This window comes from Henckelia pumila, chromosome 2 (assembly GCF_033568475.1).
Source record: "Henckelia pumila isolate YLH828 chromosome 2, ASM3356847v2, whole genome shotgun sequence".
Classification (NCBI taxonomy): Eukaryota; Viridiplantae; Streptophyta; class Magnoliopsida; order Lamiales; family Gesneriaceae; genus Henckelia; species Henckelia pumila.
The window spans coordinates 102,744,588-102,767,337 of NC_133121.1; the positions used below are offsets into that span (position 1 = coordinate 102,744,588).

The following is a 22,750-nucleotide window of genomic DNA, read 5'->3' on the forward strand; positions in this document are numbered from 1 at the left end:
TCATTCTCAGTACCCTTTAGTGTTGGCGGCTTGTAGGATTGAAATCTTTTAAGCAATGTTTCCATTGGAGTCGCAGTCATATCTGTCATGTCTCTAGAAGTACTTCCTTGTTCAGTGCTAGGAATTTCTGTAGCTTGTGGCACTGTCGGTGCTACAACTGTCTGTTCTGGAAGAGGAGTAGAAACTGGTGGTCTAAGAGGTGGTCGTCCTGGTCGTCGAGACATATCTGATTATCAAAATTGTTAGGATACCATAATCATCAAATCTATCTCAGTCCTCCTCTGATCATCTTACCTCTGATTAAGACTCGGTTCTGATTCATGCTTAAAAAAATAAGCAAGGTACAAATACAATACATGATTCCAATCAATTCAGATAGTCGGGTAAGCATGTCATAAAGCAACATAACACGTGCTTTTTCTCGCAAGGATTCCGGAACTCTTTTCGGAATTGAATTCGGACAAACGACGCAAAAGATATTGAATTTTTGAAGATCAAGATTTGAACTTGGGACAAGGGTTCTCGATTCTTTTCTGAAGTTGCAGCTCAAATTCTGAAGAAAATATGGTGAATACACGTTTAAGACAAAACAATACAAGTGTCCCATGTCAATTTTCCCATATTTGCACTTTGGCCCCTCAACTCTTCATTATTTGCAAATCGGTCCTCGGCAAATATTTTTAACTCAATTTCAATCCTAAATAATTTAAGAACATTAGAATTTAAATCAAAATTCCAAAATTCTCAAATTAAATATACTCGGATTAAAATTAAATAATTTCGGGTGTTACACAGATTTTATACTACATTTGAGTGCGTTGATACTTAAAAGTATTGTAGTGGAGGACTCAGGGTTATGGGGTTGTGGAATCTGGGAGTACTGTTGGACTAGGGACAGAGCTTTTATGTTCCTTATCCCACTTTAGTCTGGGATATGAGGCTTTTACCTTGTTTTTTTTTTAATTCTTTTTCAAGACAATGCAATTCTTCTGTTTGTTGTTACAACATCACTTAATCATGCAAGAGTTTTGAGACTATATTTGTACTTATGTGAAATTTTGGGAATCTGGTCCGGAATTCCGAGACCCCATACAACTTCATCGCCCAGATATTTCTTTGTTCGCACTGTTATTTGCATGAATAGAATATTTTACCGGGTAATCTTGAAAAATCTCTTTTATTAGATGATTGAGTTGAACCCCCTTTAGGGTGCATTTTGCAATGGTCATGTGATACTTGATCTTATCTAAACTCTTGATGTTATGAAATTCAGGGGCCTGATGGGCCTGATGATGGGCCATATATTGCTAGAACTTTGAATATGACTTTTTTTTAGTCAAACTTAACATATAAAATATACTCGAACGAGGGGAATTATTGAATTTAAAGAAGTGCTTGTGGAGAAGGTTCTATTATTGTGTGGTTTATGAACTAAATATGTCACACCGATGAGAAAAGATAAACTTTTGGTTTTATGTTTGGTGATAATTAGTGTTCTAAATGGCAATCGAGGCGGCCGCCTAGCTGGTAGGCATCCCTCGACCGCCCGTCTTTGTCTAAGGCGGTCTCTGTAGGCGGTCCGAGGCCATTCAGTGGGCGAGCATACGGCCGAGACGGTGAATGATTTTAAAATCCTAGTCTACCAGTCAAAGTCAATCAATTTTAAAAACCAGTCAAAGTCAATCAATTTTAAAAACCCTAGATATAATAAAAATATTTCACACTCTCTTTTGTATTTACTTTTTGTTTCAAGTGTCCACCACCTGCCTCAAATCGCCTCTAGCCGCCCGTCGTCGCTGTCTTCATGAGCCACCACCTTAATTATCTTGTTGGTTTGCATTTATATATTTATTTGCACTTTTTTTTTTATATTTCATGAAGCTTCTTTGCATAAACATTATTTAATTACTTATATTACATAAAAAATTATGACTATTTGTAATTGCATTGCATGACTATATATTATTACATAAAAAATTGCTAAAAAATTCAACCGCCTGGGAGGCCAAGGCGGTAGGCCGCCACCACATCCCGCCATTTACAACATTGAGTCAAATTAAGAAAATACCTAAAACACTTGGATGAATATCATTCAGTACGTTGTGGAATTGGTTTTGAATTGGAAATGCTTGCTTTTATGTGTTTTGCAGACCACAAAGTAATTTCAAGGTTTGACGCACTTGGACTAGCTAAAAACCTAAAGCTGGATTTAGTTGAGGTAATGCTTTTATTTTCTTAAGAAAAAAACCTTTCATATAAAAATCAAGTATTCAAGATCCAAGACATTTTCATAATTTTTTCAAATAATATTTTTCCACCACATTCTTCCGCCTGAAGGTGAACTTGTCAGATTGTTTAATACATACAGTCGAACTAAGAATAGAATTCTGCAACAGACAGGAAAATGGATGAGAGGTAGGCCTAAAAAGAAAAGAAGCTTGTAGTAGTTGAAATATCCTATCGGTAAAGATTGCTAAGAACATTTGTTGTTAGATTCTCTCTCCCCCTCTCACTCTTTGGGTGGTTGTTTGGATCTGAACTTGCTGTAGGTCAGACATGTCAAAGAACAGAATAGGGATCTTCTAAGGCACATGGTGAGAAAGCTTGTGTGTTTGAAATTGATGGCCCTGTCTATTAATGCTCTAATAGAAGGATTTCTGCCTCAAATCGTCATTCCCTCTCCTAATAGTATGTCTACCATGTTCTCAAATAAGAATCATAATTAACGAAATTCATCAATTCTACCAGTTTGAGTATAACAAATACCACCTAAAATATTAGCTTTTTTAATAAAAGAAGATAGAAATCATAAAACCTTTGCAATATTTGTTTGATCCTTCTACAAACCATAAAAGTTTTTCTTTTCATCTTCCTTGACCTGTTTGTGAAAATAGAGGAGATGGATGAGCATTGTCACTTAGAAGTCAGCTATTTATGAATTCGTATGAATTTCATTCCTTCGCTATAAATTGGGTTCCAAGCTCGTAATACCTAAAAATAAAGCAGTCACAAATTTAATTCCTTTGATTTTAAGATTTATGATATAATAACTAAACCCAAAGACTTAAATAAAGTATTACATACCTCGTTTCAAATTTTAGCCTCTATTTTGGGATTCAATTCTTCAAAGCTAAAATTTTCTAGATTCATTCCTGGCTATGTGATGGAAGATTGAAAGGGAAATAAATCAACTCTTTTGCATATTGATTGAATAAGGAAAAAACATGTTTATCTGTGTGTTTGATATTCTGTGGAGTTTTGTGCAGGGTATGTGATGGATAAAATAAAATAAAATCAACTCCATTTTGATGGGAAAGAAAAGAAAAGAAGGATGTTGGATGATTGTCTTGAGATCGGTAGAGTTGAGACTTGGGAGAGTATGGTTGGAAATGTAGTTGGTCTTTTTAATTAAATATTGTTAAAAAAAGGGTTTTACTTATGCCAAAAAATGGCAAAACTAGGAGAATTTTTAAAATAAAAGGAAGTTTGGCAGAAGGGCAATATATATATCTATATATATTTATGGAAAAGCCCCCTCCGCAATGGCTGAAGGTGTTTTTTTATTAAAAAAATAATTATTCTTCGGGCGCCTTTTCATTGGGACCGGCCGACGAAGATAACCGCATGTCGGCAGAAGGTAGCTTTTAAAAACATAATAATAAAAGTGGTTGCCAACACTATTTTAATTCTTAAAAAATAAAATAATTTAAATCAGTTTAAACATGCTTTAAATTTTTACCGATTTAGTGACTTTTTTAAAATATAATATATTATACCGTAAGGCGCAAACTTCTTCATTTAACTATCCGAACAAAAGTACTAATGCATGACTCGGAGGGAGGAGTTGATTAAGACGTCATTAGTCAGTAATGATGTAAATTTTGTTGGTCAAATTTTTATTTTTGCACTTTATATTTATGTATTATTGTGTTTTATAGTTATTTATTTAATGCAACTGACACCAACTTATTTATCGCACTTAACATTTATTTTTTTTTTCATTTTTTCATTTTTTTTTTTAGAGAAACATTTATTTCTTTTCTACAACTAACACTTATTTATTTTTCGCAACTAACATTTAAATTCTGTAAATAACATTTTTTAATTGTTGCACTAGCGTTCGTTGAAATCTATAGGCAAGTCTGTGCCGTTAGTATTTTTTTTAGTATTACGTACTTTTTTTTCCTTATAATTATCTTACTATATTTAAAATCTACTTGTAGTTTTTTTTATTATAATTACAATTATTTAAGAATAATGTAAGTAAAATGATTTGGGAAAAAAATTAGTGGTGGTGGTAGTGTGTAAATTTAGGAATAATGTAAGGAAAATAGGTAGTAGTATTTGTAGTAAATATAGGACATAAGAATTTAAATAAAGTAGTATATTTTAAAACGTATTTATAAATACAAATAGAAGTGTGTATTTATTAGAAATTATTTTTGTAGTGGTACTGTTTATATTTAATAAAATTTAAAATAATAGTAAATGGGGATGGTTTTTAATTAAAAAAAAAATTTAATGTTAAAATAGTGGTCGGCACCCACTGTTTAATTTTTAAAAAAAACTGTTACCTTCCGCTGACCGCTTTTCTTGGTCTGCCGTTCATCAGGACCAGCTGACCAAATATTTTTTTTAAAATAGAAAGTGGCCCTAATCCTCCTAGTCTGATACCTCAAATTATTGCAATTTCTCTATTTCTTATCGATTATTTTGTTTCCTATACTGTTTATGGATCTAAATTAGATTATTGTCTTACATGATCACCCTTCAGAAAATTAATTATATTTATATTTAGTAAATTTTAAATTAAATTTTCAAATCATTTCCTTTCAATTTAATTGTACTTACTAATTATTTGAAAAAATAAATATATCATCATTTTAATATATAATCTCAATCAAAAAATTTTTAAAACTTTTTGATAATTAACCATCCATCAATAAAGATAGTTTTCTTAAATAAATATTACATTTCAATATTGTATGTGTGACTCTATTAGAAAAATAGGTTTTTTGCGAGATGATCTTGAATATGTGAAACTAATCGACTCAATCCATATTTACAGTGAAAAAAAAGATACTTTAGACATAAATGTATTACTAGTAATTTCGAATACTTGGAGGAATTGCAATGTAATTTTATCAATAGATTCAAAACGCGAAAGTCATCCAAATAATTTGAATTAATTTGTGGGAAAGATTTGAAATCCAAATCCAAGAAATCCTTCCATCTCCCTTCGTTCCAAATTGAGCCTTATAATATTGGTGCAATCGTAAAGTAAAAGGGTTAAATCTTATTTTACTTTTGAGGAAGTTTAAATTTTAATTAGATTGCATGAATAGGTTGAAATTAGTTTCTCAAGCACTATTCGGCTCAATTGTAGCTTTCTTGGCACAAGGTCTGTTATACACCTCAAAGTACCAAAATTAATGAAGAAACAAAACAACCAGCTTTGAGACTGCCATTCAATTCTTATTGGACTAGCAGTTTCATCCTTAAATAACTATGATTCATGTAATACAAATCACAAAAAGCACAAGTATAAATCACTTTGCTTGAGTTGGAATCCGAGGAACATTATTTGCAGAGCTCCACTCACTCGTAGACATCCTAGATCTTGGATCTCTTGAGTATCTGTTAACCATGCCTTGCTTTGGAACCTCCGTGGTCGTGGATGAGGTTGCATGGGCTCGTGCAGACTCAGGTATAGGTCTAGAGCTAGCACCTGAAGAAGAGGCTGATGTTGCAATTTCTGACTGATCGTTTCTGGGCAGGTCATGAGATTCATCCTCAATATCAAAAATTGTGTCGAGATCTTCAGCATCATGAAAAACAGTCCATTCAGATTTGTTGGTCTGAGCATTTTTATCCAACAATTCTTCAGAATCTGGTACCTCCCCAGTTTCCAAGCAAGCTTCCTCCATATCCCCATTTTCTTCCAAAGGAGATCTTGCAGTCGGCGCAGAGCCACTATCCTTTGATGAAGAGTTTCTTGTTGATTCAGAAGCCTGAGTAGGTTTCTTTCCACAGCCTTTTTTAGGACCAAATTTGATGTGCCTCACAACCACAAATGCCTGCTTCTTTTCAACTTTTGGTTCACATTCCTCGACGGCGACGTCTTTTATCTGTGCAAAATAAAAACTAGGACTTCACGCAGTAATCAGTGAGGAAACACAATATGACATAATAAGAGCTCTGCATGCAGATCCATGAAGATTAGAAGTGAAATCTTACCAAAGCAGAAAAACGAGATAGTAATGTTTCCAAGTCAACATCCCCGGTAGGCTCAATTGCAGTGCACTATCAAACAACCGGAAAATTAAATAAATTACTTCTGTCTATCTGTTTTGAATTTTTATTCAGCAATTCTAAAACCCGGAGTTCATAATTGGCTCCCAAGGACCATATGATAGTATCTCTCAAGTACTTGCCCTTGCTTAGACAAATGAGAAAACAATATGAAACTCAACTCAAAATTTTCATCAATCTAAGAAACTTAAACAAAACAAGATTTTAAACTAAATGGTTTTGTAAAGTTTGATAGGTTCTAATTTTGTTCTTTTATCTGAAATTATAATCAATGGTGAATGGTCCCTATCAGAAAATTTAAGTATACCTAGATATCCACCAGGAGAAAAAATGAAGAAAGAGAATACCTTGACTCGATGACCACTGTCCATGAGTCTCGTGACCATATCTGCTTTCATCTGCAGGTCTTTTTGTTTCTTGAACCAGCAAAGCAATCGGTCCAAAAAGGTAAACATGGTATTAGACGGTGAGATAAGTTACTAACATGTTATGGTTAATCATAAGCATTCCTGCTTTCATTAAATCCCTATCCACGCTCAATGTCATATATTCTCCCCATGAAAGAGAAAATACATTCTATATTCTTCGGCAACAGAATAAATAGCCGCGAAGAAGATTAACCAAGGACTAAACAAGACACCATCAGACGTATACACACCATCGTTAACAGAAAGAATTCTTGTGCAACTCCCCGAACCATGCTGGAGATGTGTAAAGTGGAAAGTTAAGAGGAAAAATCTAAAAACTTACAATTTTAGCAGCAAATCGAACTTCTTTAAATGCTCCCCTCTTAAGCTCAGTCTACAAAAGACTGTGAAAGTCAAGAAACAAGTTGAATTCAAAATTCCTAATGATGGCAATCTTTTCAAACATCCACAAAATGAGTTGGGATGACTTCAACCACAGACTAGAGTTTGTCTCACCAGGTCATGATTAAACATGAACTGTGGTTGATGAGAGAAAATTTGAGTTTTACAGCGTTGATACAGGAAAACTTTTTTCACTTGAATATGAAGTCCTACGGGTAAAAAATAAGAATTCTGTAGAAGCCAATTACTCTAAGTTCCACAAAAGAGCACACCCTAGGGTTAAATTGAAACACCAAGAAAAAGTTCTAAATCTTTTGAAGACATTTTAGGTAATTCAATCCCTCATGCTTTTATTGTCTAAGAATATATATGAAAAAAGAGATACTATGTAAACAAGATGTCTCTTTCTTACCTTGCTCTTGGCACGTTCTTTGTCCTTCATTTGTCGAAGGTACTTTTCTTTGTTGAAGTCAAAAATTTTGCAAACTGGTGGTTTGCCAAGTCTATCAACCTTCATCATGTAAAGCAATAATCTAATTCAGATCCATAAACAGCATAGGAAACAAAATAATCGATAAGAAAAGAGAAATTGCATTAATTTGAGGCATCGGACTAGGAGGATTAGGGCCACTTTCCATTTTTTGAAGAAAAAAAAAATCTTTGGTCACCCGGTCCTGATGAACGGCATACCAAGAAAAGCGGTCAGTGGAAGGTAGCAGTTTCTTAAAAAATTAAACAGTGGGTGCCGACCACTATTTTAGTATTTTAAAAAAAATAATTAAAAACCATCCCCATTTACTATTATTTTAAAATTTATTAAATATAAACAGTAACACAACAAAAAAATTAATTCTAATAAATACACGCTTCTATTTCTATTTATGAATACGATTTAAAATATACTACTTTATTTAAATTCTTATGTCCTATATTTACTACAAATACTACTACCTATTTTCCTTACATTATTCCTAAATTTACACACGACCACCACCACTAATCTTTTTTCCCAAATCATTTTACTTATATTATTCTTAAATAATTGTAATTATAATAAAAAAAACTGCAAGCAGATTTTAAATTTAGTAAGATAATTATAAGGAAAATGAAGTACAAATAATACTAAAAAAAATACCAACGGCACAAAGTTTCCTATAGATTTCAACGAACGCTAGCGCAACAATTAAAAAATGTTAATTACGGAATGTAAATGTTAGTTGCGAAAAATAAATAAGTGTTATTTGTAGAAAAATAAATAAATGCTTCTCTCAAAAATAAATAAATGTTAAGTGCGATAAATAAGTTGGTGTCAGTTGCATTAAATAAATAACTGTAAAACACAATAATACATAAACATAAAGTGCAAAAATAAAATTTTGACCAACAAAATTTACATCATTACTGACTAATGACGTGTTAATTAACTCCTCCCTCCGAGTCATGCATTAGTACTTTTGTTCAGATAGTTAAATGAAGAAGTTTGCGCCTTACTGTATAATATGGTGTGTTTTAAAAAGGTCGCTAAATCGGTAAAATTTTAAAGTGTGTTTAAACTGATTTAAATTATTTTATTTTTTAAGAATTAAAATAGTGTTGGCAGCCACTTTTATTAGTATGTTTTTAAAAGCTTCTTTCTGCCGACCTAAGATTATCTTGGTCGGCCGGTCCCAATGAAAAGGTGCCCGAAGAATAATTATTTTTTTGCGGAGGGGGCTTTTCCATAAATATATATATATATATATTTATATATATATATATATTGCCCTTCCTCCAACCTCCCTTTTATTTTAAAAATGATCCTAGTTTTGCCATTTTTTGGCATAAGTAAAACCCTTTTTTTAACAATATTTTTTAAAATTAAAAAGAACTACATTTACTCTCTCAAGTCTCAACTCTACCGATCTCAAGACAATCATCCAACATCCCTGTTTTCTTTTCTTCACATCAAAATGGAGTTGATTTTATTTATTTTACCCATCACCTACTCTGCACAAAACTCCACAGAATCTCACAAACAGATAAACATGTTTTTCCTTATTCAATCAATATGCAAAAGAGTTGATTTATTTCCCTTTCAATCTTCCATCACAAAGCCAGGAATGAATCTAGAAAATTTTAGCTTTGAAGAATTGAATCCCAAAATAGAGGCTAAAATTTGAAGCGAGGTATTTAATACTTTATTTAAGTATTTGGGTTTAGTTATTATATCATAAATCTTAAAATCAAAGGAATTAAATTTGTGACTGCGTTATTTTTAGGTATTCCGACCTTGGAACCCAATTTATAGTGAAGGAATGAAATTCATACGAATTCATAAATAGCTGCTTCTAAGCGACAATGCTCATCCATCTCCTATATTTTCACAAACAGGTCAAGGAAGATGAAAAGGAAAACTTTTATGGTTTGTAGAAGGGTCAAACAAATATTGCAAAGGTTTTATGATTTATAACTTCTTTTATTAAAAAGGCTAATATTTTAGGTGGTATTTGTTATACTCAAACTGGTAGAATTGATGAATTTCGTTAATTATGATTCTTATTTGAGAACATGGTAGACATACTATTAGGAGAGGGAATGACGATTTGAGGCAGAAATCCTTCTATTAGAGCATTAATAGACAGGGCCATCAATTTCAAACACACAAGCTTTCTCACCATGTGCCTTAGAAGATCCCTATTCTGTTCTTTGACATGTCTGACCTACAGCAAGTTCAGATCCAAACAACCACCCAAAGAGTGAGAGGGGGAGAGAGAATCTAACAACAAATGTTCTTAGCAATCTTTACCGATAGGATATTTCAACTACTACAAGCTTCTTTCCTTTTTAGGCCTACCTCTCATCCATTTTCCTGTCTGTTGCAGAATTCTATTCTTAGTTCGACTGTATGTATTAAACAGTCTGACAAGTTCACCTTCAGGCGGAAGAATGTGGTGGAAAAATATTATTTGAAAAAATTATGAAAATGTCTTGGATCTTGAGTTCTTGATTTTTATATGAAAGGTCTTTTTCTTAAGAAAATAAAAGCATTACCTCAACTAAATCCAGCTTCAGGTTTTTAGCTAGTCCAAGTGCGTCGAACCTTGAAATTACTTTGTGGTCTGCAAAACACATAAAAGCAAGCATTTCCAATTCAAAACCAATTCCACAACGTACTGAATGATATTCATCCAAGTGTTTTAGGTATTTTCTTAATTTAACTCAATGTTGTAAATGGCGGGAGGCGGTGGCGGAGCGGTCAGTGACCGCCCACCGCCTCGGCCGCCTAGGCGGTTGAATTTCTTTAGCAATTTTTTAGGTAATAATATATAATCTTGCTGCAATTACAAATAGTCATAATTTTTTATGTAATATAAGTAATTAAATAATGTTTATGCATAAAGAAGTTTCACACAATATAAACAAAGTGCAAATAAATATATAAATGCAAACTAACAAGATAATTAAAGTGGTGGTTGACGGCGACAGCGACGACGGGCGGCTGGAGGCGATTTGAGGCAGGTGGTGGACACTTGAAACCAAAAGTAAATACAAAAGAGAGTGTGGGATATTTTCATTATATCTAGGGTTTTTTAAATTGATTAACTTTGACTGGTTTTTAAAATTGATTGACTTGACTAATAGACTAGGATTTTAAAATCATTCAGCGTTTCGGCCGTCTGCTCGCCCGCTGAATGGCCTTGGACCGCCTACAGAGACCGCCTTAGACAAAGACGGGCGGTCGAGGGCTGCCTACCGCCTAGGCAGCCGCCTCTAATTGTCACCAAACATAAAACCAAAAGTTCACCTTTTCTCATCGGTGTGACATATTTAGTTCATAAATCACACAATAATAGAACCTTATCCACAAGCAATCCTTTAAATTCAATAATTCCCCTAATTCGAGTATATTTTTATATGTTAAGTTTGACTAAAGAAAAGTCATATTCAAAGTTCTAGCAAAATATGGCTCATCATCAGGCCCCTGAATTTCATAACATCAAGAGTTTAGACAAGATCAAGTATCACATGCTCATAGCAAAATGCACCCTAAAGGGGTTCAACTCGATCATCTAATAAAAGAGAGTTTTCAAGATTACCCGGTAAAATATTCTATTCATGCAAATAACAGTGCAAACAAAGAAATATCTGGGCGATGAAGTTGAACGGGGTCTCGGAATTCCGGATCAGATTCCCAAAATCTCACATAAATACAAATATAGTCTCAAAACTCTTGCATAATTAAGTGATGCCATAACAACAAACAGCAGAATTGCAAGGTCTTGAAAAAGAATTAAAAAAAACAAGGTAAAAGCCTCATATCTCAGACTAAAGTGGCATAACTCATAAGGAACATAAAAGCTCTGTCCCTAGTCCAACAGTCCCAGATCCCACAACCCCATAACCCTGAGTCCTCCACTACAATACTGTCAAGTATCAACGCACTCAAATGTAGTATAAACTCTGCATCACAATAACTCTAACTAGTAACAGAAAATTCACCTTCACCGGAAACAAGCCTAATAAAATGACTTGTGATTTGCTCATTCAACCTAGGCTCGCTTGTGACTTCTTCCTTCTTCTGATTAGCCTGAAATACACAACCAGGAAACGAACATACAAACATTAATGCGTGATCGTTCAGTGACAGCCATAAATATGAGCGAGGTGAAAGATTACCTGAGCAGGCGCCGCAAAGAATCTGACACTATAGAAAAGCTCCAATTGACTATTCCGGAAGATGAGATCGGGGCTATTCAACTCAGGAATTAAGGTTCCCGAAGAAATGCGTCGATTGACGACGCCTGATGGAGCTTGATTTAGGGTATAACATCTCTTTAACTCTTTCTGGATAAGATGAAATTTTGGTTTTGATTGCTTCGTGGTTGTCCAAAACGCCATGCTCATCCGTAAGAATGAAGCAGTAGAACCCTAATAATGGAAATTGGAATTGGGATTGGGGGAAGATGGTGAGCATACATTGGTCTTGGTATGTACTATATTTTGTAAGTTACTTTCAGCCCAATTTTCCCAATACCAAAGCCCACCCAGTGGTGTTACTTATTTCACTTGTATAAATTGTAGAGCAACAAAAGTAATCATTCTTAATATATACATGTAAACATATGTAATAATTAAATTTTTATCGTGTATAACAAACGTTTATATGAAATATAATAAGAATTTAGTAATTTTATATTTTATGTTATGTTTTTGTTATTAAATTTTGATTATTTATTTTATTTAAAAAAAATTACAATAGTTATGGGTAAGGGTATTTTGGAGACAAAAAATGGTATGGCATAACCTACCAAAAGTAGTTATTTAAAATCATTCAGCGTTTCGGCCGTCTGCTCGCCCGCTGAATGGCCTTGGACCGCCTACAGAAACCGCCTTAGACAAAGACGGGTGGTCGAGGGCTGCCTACCGCCTAGGCGGCCGCCTCAATTGCCATTTAGAACACTAATTGTCACCAAACATAAAACCAAAAGTTCACCTTTTCTCATCGGTGTGACATATTTAGTTCATAAACCACACAATAATAAAACCTTCTCCACAAGCAATCCTTTAAATTCAATAACTCCCCTCATTCGAGTATATTTTTATATGTTAAGTTTGACTAAAGAAAAGTCATATTCAAAGTTCTAGCAATATATGGCCCATCATCAGGCCCCTGAATTTCATAACATCAAGAGTTTAGACAAGATCAAGTATCACATGCCCATAGCAAAATGCACCCTAAAGGGGTTCAACTCGATCATCTAATAAAAGAGAGTTTTCAAGATTACCCGGTAAAAATATTCTAAAATTACTTCACTCATAATTAATTGGCGAGAACATTACTAAAATAAATTTACACGCAACATCTTAAAATAAAAATTTCTTTTCTGATAATTAAATTGACACAAGAAAGTAATTTATAACATATCAAGGTGGAAGCATCGATCTAAGCCAGATTTCGTTAATTTGGTAATTCAGTTTATTTTATAACTATTGCCTATTGGTACTGTTTCATTTTTTATATTAATTTTTTTAAAAAAAGATATTTTTTGACAAATATTATTATTTTATGTATTAATAAATAATATTATAATATTCATAATATTATATATATAAATATATACATTTTTCTTAGCTCATTCATACAATTAAGTACGTTATTATTTTAATTGTGATGAAGTATTCTATAAATAAACTCATCTAATTACCCATCTCACAATATTCTTTAGTCCACCCCAGATTTCAATCAAGAAAACAATATTTGATGCAAATAAAGATTTTCATATTTCAATTACTTTTCAAGACAAATCAATCCCAAACATATTGTTCCCAAAAATCCAAATCAAACAAAGAATATCCTACCAACATCTACTTGTTTACAAAACTTTTAAGTTCCAACGGAAATTTGATGCAGCTAGTGCAATAAATTCAAATGCTTGCAACTACTTTATAAACATATAATTGTCAACTTCTTGCAATAAATTTACAACATTTATATGTCTCTCTAAATTTTTTTATCCTCTCATGAAATCTAGATCCATCAAATCTTTTGCTTGAAAAATTATTTCAATCACATGGATTTATTACTACCCATCGTGGCCACAACCCACATGCATTTTCAGCATGTCATCCCAACTACTTTATTGGCTTCATATTAGTATTATTGATTCATTATTTTACGTGTGATAACTAAGGAATTGAAAATAAATTAGCACAGGATAGCTGCTGCCCACTCACTAAAATAAAGCCCCCAACAGTTCTTTATGAGCTCACACTAGCAAGAATTTCCATATTCACAAAAAAATAGAAACTCACAGTTCTAGGAACTAACAGATTCAGAATGAAACTGAGGAAACTTACATAATTTTACAGAAACCAAATTCAATAAAATGGGACATGAATTTTAGTTTACAATATGCTTTGCTCCAGCAAGTGAAAAAGCAAAATAAAATGGCAGTCAATACAAAACCAGAGGTATTTTTTAAAAAAAACAAAAATATGCATTGCAACTACTATGTAGTGAGACTCAAAACTATGTTACTGAGACTCAGAACTATGTCCATCGAAATTATTTTTCTATCCAAACAAGTACGGTGATGAAACTTGCAATGTAAATGAAACAATTTCTAACGTGTTCAAATCTTTTGATTTAATGGCTCTTCATGATCAGACTGTGATGCTGAACAGGTAATCTAGGATTACCAACAGCTTTCTCAGTCTCCTCATGGAGCTGCACCGGAGTTAACTTCGCAAACTCACAAGCCCTGTCTTGTGGCAGAAACTAACAACCATTTCGAAAGAAATAGGGCCAATACAAAACCAGTTTACAATATGCATTGCTATTACTATGTTAGTGAGACTCAAAACTGCCTACGACCCAAGACTTGATCAGATCGAATCGAGTCGAACCAGGGCAGTGCGGTTTTTGATAAATTAATTAGTTGAGTTTGAAGAACATATATAGCACCAATAAAACCTCACCGAGCAGTCTGCTAGATCGATGAAAATATATTGGATCGAATTTTACACTTCAAGAAACCAAACAAAATAAATAACATACCCGAGCAAGATGGTTGAAGAATGGAACGGTGGTTTCTCTGCTGCAAAACTCAAGTCACCGCTGGAAATTAAACAGGTTTTTCTTGGTAAAAACTACAACTTCTTTAAGAAATAACAATAAATAACTCGAACAGAGAGCACAAAACTTGCGACGATCAGGGCTACGGATTGCCAGAGACGGGAGAAGAAATTAGATTACCTCGACGGGGGCAGAAGGTGAGGATGGCGGCGTTGGTGACAGACAGTGCAAAAGCCGTTGATGGGTGAAATCGTCGGCAGCCTTGCCCTGCATTAAAATTGAAATCTTGTATTCAAGTGGAACTGGAAACTGGAATCCAGGCTTCGTCAAAGTTTGAAGAAAATGGCACTGAAAAAACCTTACTTGGCAGGGTGAACTAGAAAAGATCAACAACCTTGCCGTGCAAACTTGAATCCCGGCCGATAAGACTCTACTGATAGGAAAATAATCGGATAATCGGTAGTTAGATGAATTTTAACACTTCATTGAAACCAAAATAAAAACAAAATCAACAACAAACTCAAGCAAAATGATTGAAGAACATCACGATGCCGAGAAACACAATTCTCCTACGGATAAAAATTTGCTTTGTCAAAATTGAAATCTCTTTACCACCTTAAATCACATAAATCAACAGCAAATGCTCAAAAAAATTTGGGGATTTTTAGGGAAGAGATGGCGGCAGAACCTCAGAGGCGGCAGAACGATGGCGGCGCTGGTGAAGAGACGGCGTAAGAAGCGGTGATGGCAGAAGATGTCGAGGATAGGGAGGATCTGGCGGAGCCGGGATATCGATTAGTGAGTGAGATGTTGGAGATTGCGATGGAAAATCTTAAGCGCCACTCCAGAAAAAAAATTTGGGGATTTTTAGGCGGGGGCATTGATCGATATGGAGGGAGAGGTGAATTTAGGCGTATAATTTTATCGGAAATTTGAGGATAAATACCTAAAACCAAACTTGGGTTTGTGTTCAGTACCCAAGTTAAAATAAAGAAGATTGCACTCCCTTATTCATCAAACTTCTTTTTATTAGCTTCTTATTCCATATTTTCACTCATTTTTTATTTTTTTTATTATTATTTGTTTTTAAAAAAATCATTAATAATAATAATAATAATAATAATAATACAACCTCAACCCCATCATCATTCGATCACCTCTTTCACCAAAGAAATCTCTAAGCCCCAAATCATCAACCGACGACTAGGCCCATCACCGGCCGACTGAAACAACGACTGGCAAAGTCGGCTCTATATGACCGTCTTTCCCTCGTTCTCCACGTTATAGTATCCGTTCATATTCAATTTTTCATAATTTCCTCTTGTTCGAAATTGTCATCCTCGTAGGGACCTTTCGCTGATCCGAGAAGCTTCAATCGGTTTGCACTCTTTCTTAATTATTATGTTGTTATGTGCTTAAAGTAGGATTTTGGATTGAAATTTGGTGGAGAAAATGGGATCGTTACGATATTTGCATTTGAGCTCTTAGGCTACGAGTTTTTTTTTCAATTGTAAATCTTCATTGGATCATTGCAATTTTTCAATAACTCATTTGCTCACGGGATATCTATATGCATTTTATGTTTAAGCAGCATGCTTAGGCTGTGGGTTTTTTTTTTAATTATAAATCTTCATTAGCTTAAACAATTTTTAATATCATTTGTATGTGAAATTTTGAAAATTTTATTTGTAGTCTTGACAGTTGAAACTAGATTTATCAATTATTTGTATACTCGAAAATTATGTATAGACAGTTCAAATAGTTCAAAATTAAAAATCTTCCTTTCGGTTTATTTGTATGTTTTCTGATTTGTTACCGTGAAAGTTGTTTATTAAACTCTTTTCGTTATGAATTATGACACAAAGTTATTTTTTGATTTAGAAATGGTTTGAAAACGAGTAGGATCTGAAGTGAAAGGCAGTACCCGTAGGCCATATGAGGCACCAAGTCGTTGCTCTGCTACAGTATTTCGAAGTACAATGGAAGAACTTTCTTCTGTAATCGGGAGAAGACAACTACAGTGGATAAATGATTCTCCATTTTCGGAATGGTTAAAGATGTCAAAGCTTAGCTTTAGTTGTTTGAAGTTTGAGGCAGTGTTGATGTAGTAGCCCGTAACCAAAATCAGTAATTAAGGAATTAATCATAATTACTTGGGTAGAGTTCGGAAGCTCCGAAGGTGAGTTCGGAAGCTTCGATCAGGATCGAAAGCTCCGAACAGGATCGGAAGCTCCGATCGATATTACGTCAGGAATGACGTGTAGCAAGATCGGAAGCTCCGATCACCCCTATCTGGAGTCAACAAGTGATATTTTGACACGTGGCAGATCAGGATCTTCGGAAACTCCGATGGCAGGATCGGACGTTCCGATCGAGGTTCGGACGTTCCGATCAAGGATCGGAAGTTCCGATCGTTGTCTATAAATAGAAGGCCGAGGCTTCACTTTCATTTGCCAATTCCGAGTTCTCCTTTCCATTCTAGTCCTTTTGGAGCTGTTCTAGTCTTCTTAGGCTTGGTCCGGAGGTCGGCGAGGCGTTCGGTAGTCGTAGCGGAGTTGTGCCCAAGTTCTGGAGGCATCGACATCAAAGGGCTAACGACGGACGAAGGTATAGCTTTTGCTTCCTATAAATATTTAGGAGTATGCAATAGCTTAGTTAAGGCTTTTAGAGCACTTTAATGATAGTAGTATCATTTGGCAGTGTAGAGCAGACTATAGGCGTGGACCTAGAGTTGGTAGAGCTTGCACTGTTTTGAGGTACGAAAGTACTGTTCGAGATATCCTGACTGAGTATGCATGTATTATGTGACTGCATGATTTATATGCCATGATATTATGCTGCATTCATTTGCATCTTGCTGTATCTCTTTCGAGATGTCTGTTAGTAGGGTTGTACACTATCCTGTTAGTGGATGGACTTTCATCGATTTGGGTCCGGTGTATCCACGGTTATCTCGGTATGGGAGCCACCTCCTGAAGCGACGGAACAGCGTGCTACATACCAGGGCCCGACCTGTCTCTGTTATCTGATCCTTGACCTCGAGTCTATAGGGAGTTCACTTTGCATGCATGTATACTCATACTCTCGTACTGAGCATTTTATGCTCACGTCTCCTGTTGGAAAACTGGCGAGTTCCCAGACCAATTACGATTGATACCCGGTGCAGCGGAAGTTTAAAAATTTTTCATGGAACGTTTCCATGGTATGGGTATCAACCGTTCATCGATTGAATTACGTGTGTGTAAAATTTAAATAACAATTAAATAAATTTTACCTCAAATCTCGCAACGAGATTAATGGACACCAACAGAACAATTCTGCTCTTGTTGTCTCTCCCTGGAACCGATGAACGCCTTCAATCAGGTCCACGAACAGAGGTTTAATCCCTCTGATAGATTGCACTAGAAAATCTATCAGAAGTTTTCTGCGAAGAGAATACACGAATTTGATTCGTTATTCCTTACTGCGATTCAAAATCACAGACCGGAAAATCTCGGGCAGAGGTAGGGAGGGTTCGGCCGAATTGTGAGAGAATAGGGGCTAGGGTTTTTCGAATTTTGTCTCTCAAAATAATGACCTGTTGTGTGTAATTTCTGTACTGAAATAACTTATTTATAATGCAGGCCACTAACACCTTAGGGCCCATTAGTCATAAGCTGGGGCCCGACAAGCAAAGCCCGCTCGTTCAGAAATTAATATAAAATTCATCGTGACTCCGATTGATGAAACGATTTCACCAATGTGCACAGAAACCATTTCTGCACGTTTTAAAGTCAAAATAAATTTTCCTGAATCCGAATTCAGTGGTTTCCAAAAATGTCCATCCCTATGTCATTTTAGGAAATCCTACTCCCTTACTCTTATTTAAGAAGTCCAACTCCTTAGTTCATTAAATTTAACTCTTTAAATTTAACTATCTCAACGGGGATTAAAACTCCATTACACTGTGTGACCCTCAATGGTTCAGGGATACAGCTAGCCGTGGGCTCACAACTCCTTGTGACTCGGAACAACACTTTCCGACTTGCCCAACGAATCATGGTAAAGCGCCTAGCAACATCGCCCCATGATTCCCTAGGTATCACTGATAGTGCCTACAAGAACCAGTAGATTTTGGTTAACGTACAGTACGGTCCCTTCATCCATATATCCCGATCGAATCAACAACCATTGGTATATCGAGAGTCGCTCAAGATTCGATAACTATGCAATGCATCTTGAAGATCAAATTAGTGACATCGCATGTGCTACTAAGAAACCATTTCTTAAATCACATCAAGTACTCTGGCCAGAGATTTGTCACACTAATATCTCCTCAGATCGCATAGGATATCCACACTCGCAAGTATGTGGTGAATCCTTGACAACAATGCATTGACTCCTATATGTGTCGTAACTGTACCCAATCTCGACACCTGATGACCCCCTCAGAGTCGGTAAACGAGTCAAAGCACAGTACTAGCATATAGAGTCTCCATGATGTTTCAAGTCGTAAGGACTAATGGTGTACAACCAAAACCGCGGACTTTTTCCACTCGATAAGTGATAACCACTTGGAAAGTCCGGATAGGGTAGTTCGATTCGATTATTCATCCTATGAAAAATCCATTTGCATGCTTCGAACATCTCCATGTTCCCTACCAATGAAACGTGGTACTCCGCATCGCAAATGCTAGTCTCAAACTCGAGCGATCCTTATCCTTATTTTCGGACGGCTCAATCGACTAGGAACGATTTTAGAATATACAGTGACTATAAGATGTATTTCATGATAGACATCTCCATGTTCTACCACATCTTACATACACTATAGTATATTCAAGGTCTTTATCAAAACAACAATAGTATATCACAATATAACAATATGAAGTAATATAAAGTCATTGCCATAAAAGTGTAAATAATATTAAACAAAAGATTGTTTATACAAAGAGTCAACAAAGCCCATAGCCACACAGTTGGCTCACTGGGCACCCACTCTTACAATCTCCCACTTGCCCTATAGCCAACTAGTCATACTACGTAGACCCATTGCTTCGCGATGTTTGTCAAACAATGGTCCTGGCAAAGGCTTAGTAAGTGGATCAGCGATATTGTCTGCAGAGGCCACTCGTTCGACACTGATGTCTCCTCTTTCCACAATCTCCCGGATTATGTGGTATTTCCTCAGTACGTGTTTGGATCTTTGATGAGACCTTGGTTCCTTTGCTTGAGCAACGGCACCCGTGTTGTCGCAGTACACCGGACTGGACCAACAAATTCAGGAATGACGCCCAACTCTTGGACGAAATTCCTCATCCAAACGGCCTCTTTAGCAGCAGCTGATGCTGCAATGTATTCAGCCTCAGTGGTGGAATCCGCTGTGGTGTCCTGCTTGGAACTCTTCCAAGAGACAGCACCACCATTGAGCATGAACACAAATCCAGAGGTTGACTTCGAGTCATCCACATCACTTTGGAAGCTAGAGTCGGTATAGCCTTCCAGTTTGAGTTCTCGTCCTCCATAAACCATGAACATATTCTTAGTCCTTCGCAAGTACTTAAGAATGTCCTTCACGGCTTTCCAATGCATCTGACCAGGATTAGACTGATATCTGCTCGTGACACTCAGAGCAAATGCTACATCCGGTCTGGTAGATATCATCCCATACATGATACTACCTATAGCTGACGCATATGGTACATGTGTCATATTCTCTATCTCTGCATCAGTCTTGGGACACATAGACTTGGATAGAGAAACTCCATGACACATGGGTAGATGTCCTCTCTTGGACCCATCCATTGAAAACCGTTTCAATATGGTATCGATGTAGGTTGATTGAGTGAGTCCTATCATTCTCTTAGATCTATCCCTATAGATCTGTATCCCAAGAATGTAGGATGCCTCACCCAAATCCTTCATCGAAAATCTACCTGATAACCATATCTTTGTTGACTGCAACATCCCTACATCATTCCCAATGAGTAGGATGTCATCAACATAAAGTACTAAGAATGTCACCGCATCCTTAACTACTTTCTTGTACACGCAAGGTTCCTCCGGGTTCTTGATGAAACCAAAATCTTTTATTGTTTCATCAAATTTCTGGTTCCAACTTCTTGATGCTTGTTTTAGACCATAAATTGATCTCTGAAGCTTGCATACCTTATGCTCGCTTCCCATGGATGTGTACCCCTCAGGCTGCTTCATATAGATTTCTTCCTTAATGTCTCCATTAAGAAAAGCAGTCTTCACATCCATTTGCCATATCTCATAGTCATACCATGCAGCTATGGCAATAAGGATTCTTATGGACTTGAACATTGCAACTGGTGAAAAGGTTTCGTCATAGTCAACTCCTTGCCTTTGAGTATAACCTTTCGCCACCAATCGCGCCTTGTAGGTCAATACCTTACCATCAGCCCAAGCTTTCTTTTGTAGATCCATTTACACCCTATTGGAACAATTCCATCGGGAGGATCCACTAAAGACCAGACTTGGTTAGTATGCATCGAATCCAATTCTGACTGCATAGCTTCAAGCCATAAATTCGAATCCGCATCAGAAATTGCTTCCTTGAAGCTTCTTGGATCACATCCAATGTCGGGTTCATCTTGACCCTCTTCAAGAAGAAGACCATATCGAACTGGAGGTCTAGAAGTCCTTTCGGATCTTCTAGGTGCAGGCGTGTCCAGCAATGGTTCCTGAGGTGTGGGATCGTTATTTTGTATTTCGGGTTCTTCTCGAACTTCTTCGAGTTCCATCATCTCGCCTTTCTTATCCAATAAGAACTCCTTCTCCAAGAAGGTGGCATTCCGTGAAACAAACACCTTTGTTTCAGCAGGATAATAGAAATAATATCCGATTGAATTCTTCGGATACCCCACAAAATAACACAAGCTGGATCGACTATCCAACTTATCTCCCACTGTCCGCTTCACGTAAGCAGGACATCCCCAAATCCTCAAGTACGAATACTTAGGAGCTTTGCCATTCCATAACTCGTATGGTGTTTTGTCCACTGCTTTAGTGTGGACGTTATTCAACAACAATACCGCCGTTTCAAGCGCATAGCCCCAAAACGAAGGTGGAAGCTCAGTGAAGCTCATCATGGATCGAACCATGTCCAACAAAGTTCGATTACGACGCTCCGATACACCATTAAGCTGTGGTGTCATAGGAGGAGTCCACTGAGAGAGAATCCCATTCTCTTTTAGATAGTCCAAAAACTCGGTACTCAAGTATTCTCCACCTCGATCCGATCGAAGTGCTTTAATACTTTTACCTAGCTTGTTTTCTACTTCAGCCTTGAATTCTTTGAACTTTTCAAATGCTTCAGACTTATATTTCATTAAATATAAATACCCATACCTAGAATAATCATCAGTAAAGGTAATGAAGTAGGTGTGGCCATGTTGAGTCCCTACTCTAAATGGACCACAAACATCTGTATGGATCAAATCCAACAGATTTTGACTACGTTCAGGCTTCCCCTTAAAAGGAGATTTAGTCATTTTCCCTTTTAGGCAGGATTCACAAGTAGGTAGAGAGTTAATATCAGACATATCAAACATGCCCTCTCCCACTAGCTTGTTCATCCTCCTTGAGGAAATATGACCTAGTCTAGCGTGCCAAAGGTTTGCCGGGTTTTGACTATCGATTTTCCTTTTGTTTGTTGTCGCCGGTTTGTCAATACAATTTACTGGAACGTCTTTTAGTTTTAAATTGTATAGATCGTTTTCAAGTTGTCCATTTCCAATTAAACATTCATTCTTGTAAATGCTGCAAATCCCATTCACAAAATTACAAGAATAACCATCTCTATCAAGCATAGAAATAGAAATAATGTTTTTAATTAAATCTGGCACAAATAAAACATCTCTCAACAATAATTTAAAACCATTCTGCAAAATCAAACAAACATCTCCAATGGCCGTAGCTTCAACTCTGGAACCATTCCCGAGCCTCAGCTGGGTCTCACCCATTCTAAGCCTGCGACTTCTTGTCATCACCTGCAAATCATTGCAAATGTGAGATCCACATCCGGTATCCAATACCCAAGAAGTTGTATTAAGTGACATGTTTATTTCGA

The 22,750-nt window shown here is 35.9% G+C and overlaps 1 protein-coding gene across 4 annotated transcripts; it reads right to left on the reverse strand.

Annotated features, from left to right (window-relative positions):
- Positions 1-5,376: 5,376 nt before the first annotated feature.
- On the reverse strand, positions 5,377-15,645 carry LOC140881107 (translation initiation factor IF3-1, mitochondrial-like). Of its 4 annotated transcripts, XM_073286148.1 has the most exons (13): positions 15,365-15,645; positions 15,040-15,109; positions 14,857-14,943; positions 14,659-14,718; positions 12,410-12,560; positions 11,778-12,029; positions 11,601-11,688; positions 10,152-10,219; positions 7,534-7,632; positions 7,063-7,113; positions 6,660-6,728; positions 6,238-6,303; positions 5,377-6,128 (listed from the first exon to the last, which is right to left on the reverse strand). In XM_073286148.1, the coding sequence occupies exons 6-13, from the start codon at positions 12,003-12,005 to the stop codon at positions 5,550-5,552; spliced, it is 1,248 nt and encodes a 415-aa protein (XP_073142249.1). In that variant the 5' UTR covers positions 12,006-12,029; positions 12,410-12,560; positions 14,659-14,718; positions 14,857-14,943; positions 15,040-15,109; positions 15,365-15,645; the 3' UTR covers positions 5,377-5,549. The 4 variants fall into 4 exon arrangements, with proteins under 4 accessions (XP_073142249.1, XP_073142248.1, XP_073142247.1 ...); XM_073286147.1 differs by lacking the exon at positions 12,410-12,560 and having other exon boundaries at positions 15,040-15,106; XM_073286146.1 differs by lacking the exon at positions 12,410-12,560.
- Between the last annotated feature and the right edge of the window lie 7,105 nt (positions 15,646-22,750).

Coding starts and splice junctions, on each gene's coding strand:
- LOC140881107 (XM_073286147.1), bottom strand. CDS start 12,005: ATGAGCATGGCGTTTTGGACAACCACGAAGCAATCAAAACCAAAATTT. Junction 11,689..11,777: donor TCTTTGCGGCGCCTGCTCAG/GTAATCTTTCAC, acceptor TGTGTATTTCAG/GCTAATCAGAAGAAGGAAGA. Junction 10,220..11,600: donor TAGGCTTGTTTCCGGTGAAG/GTGAATTTTCTG, acceptor TGTGTTTTGCAG/ACCACAAAGTAATTTCAAGG.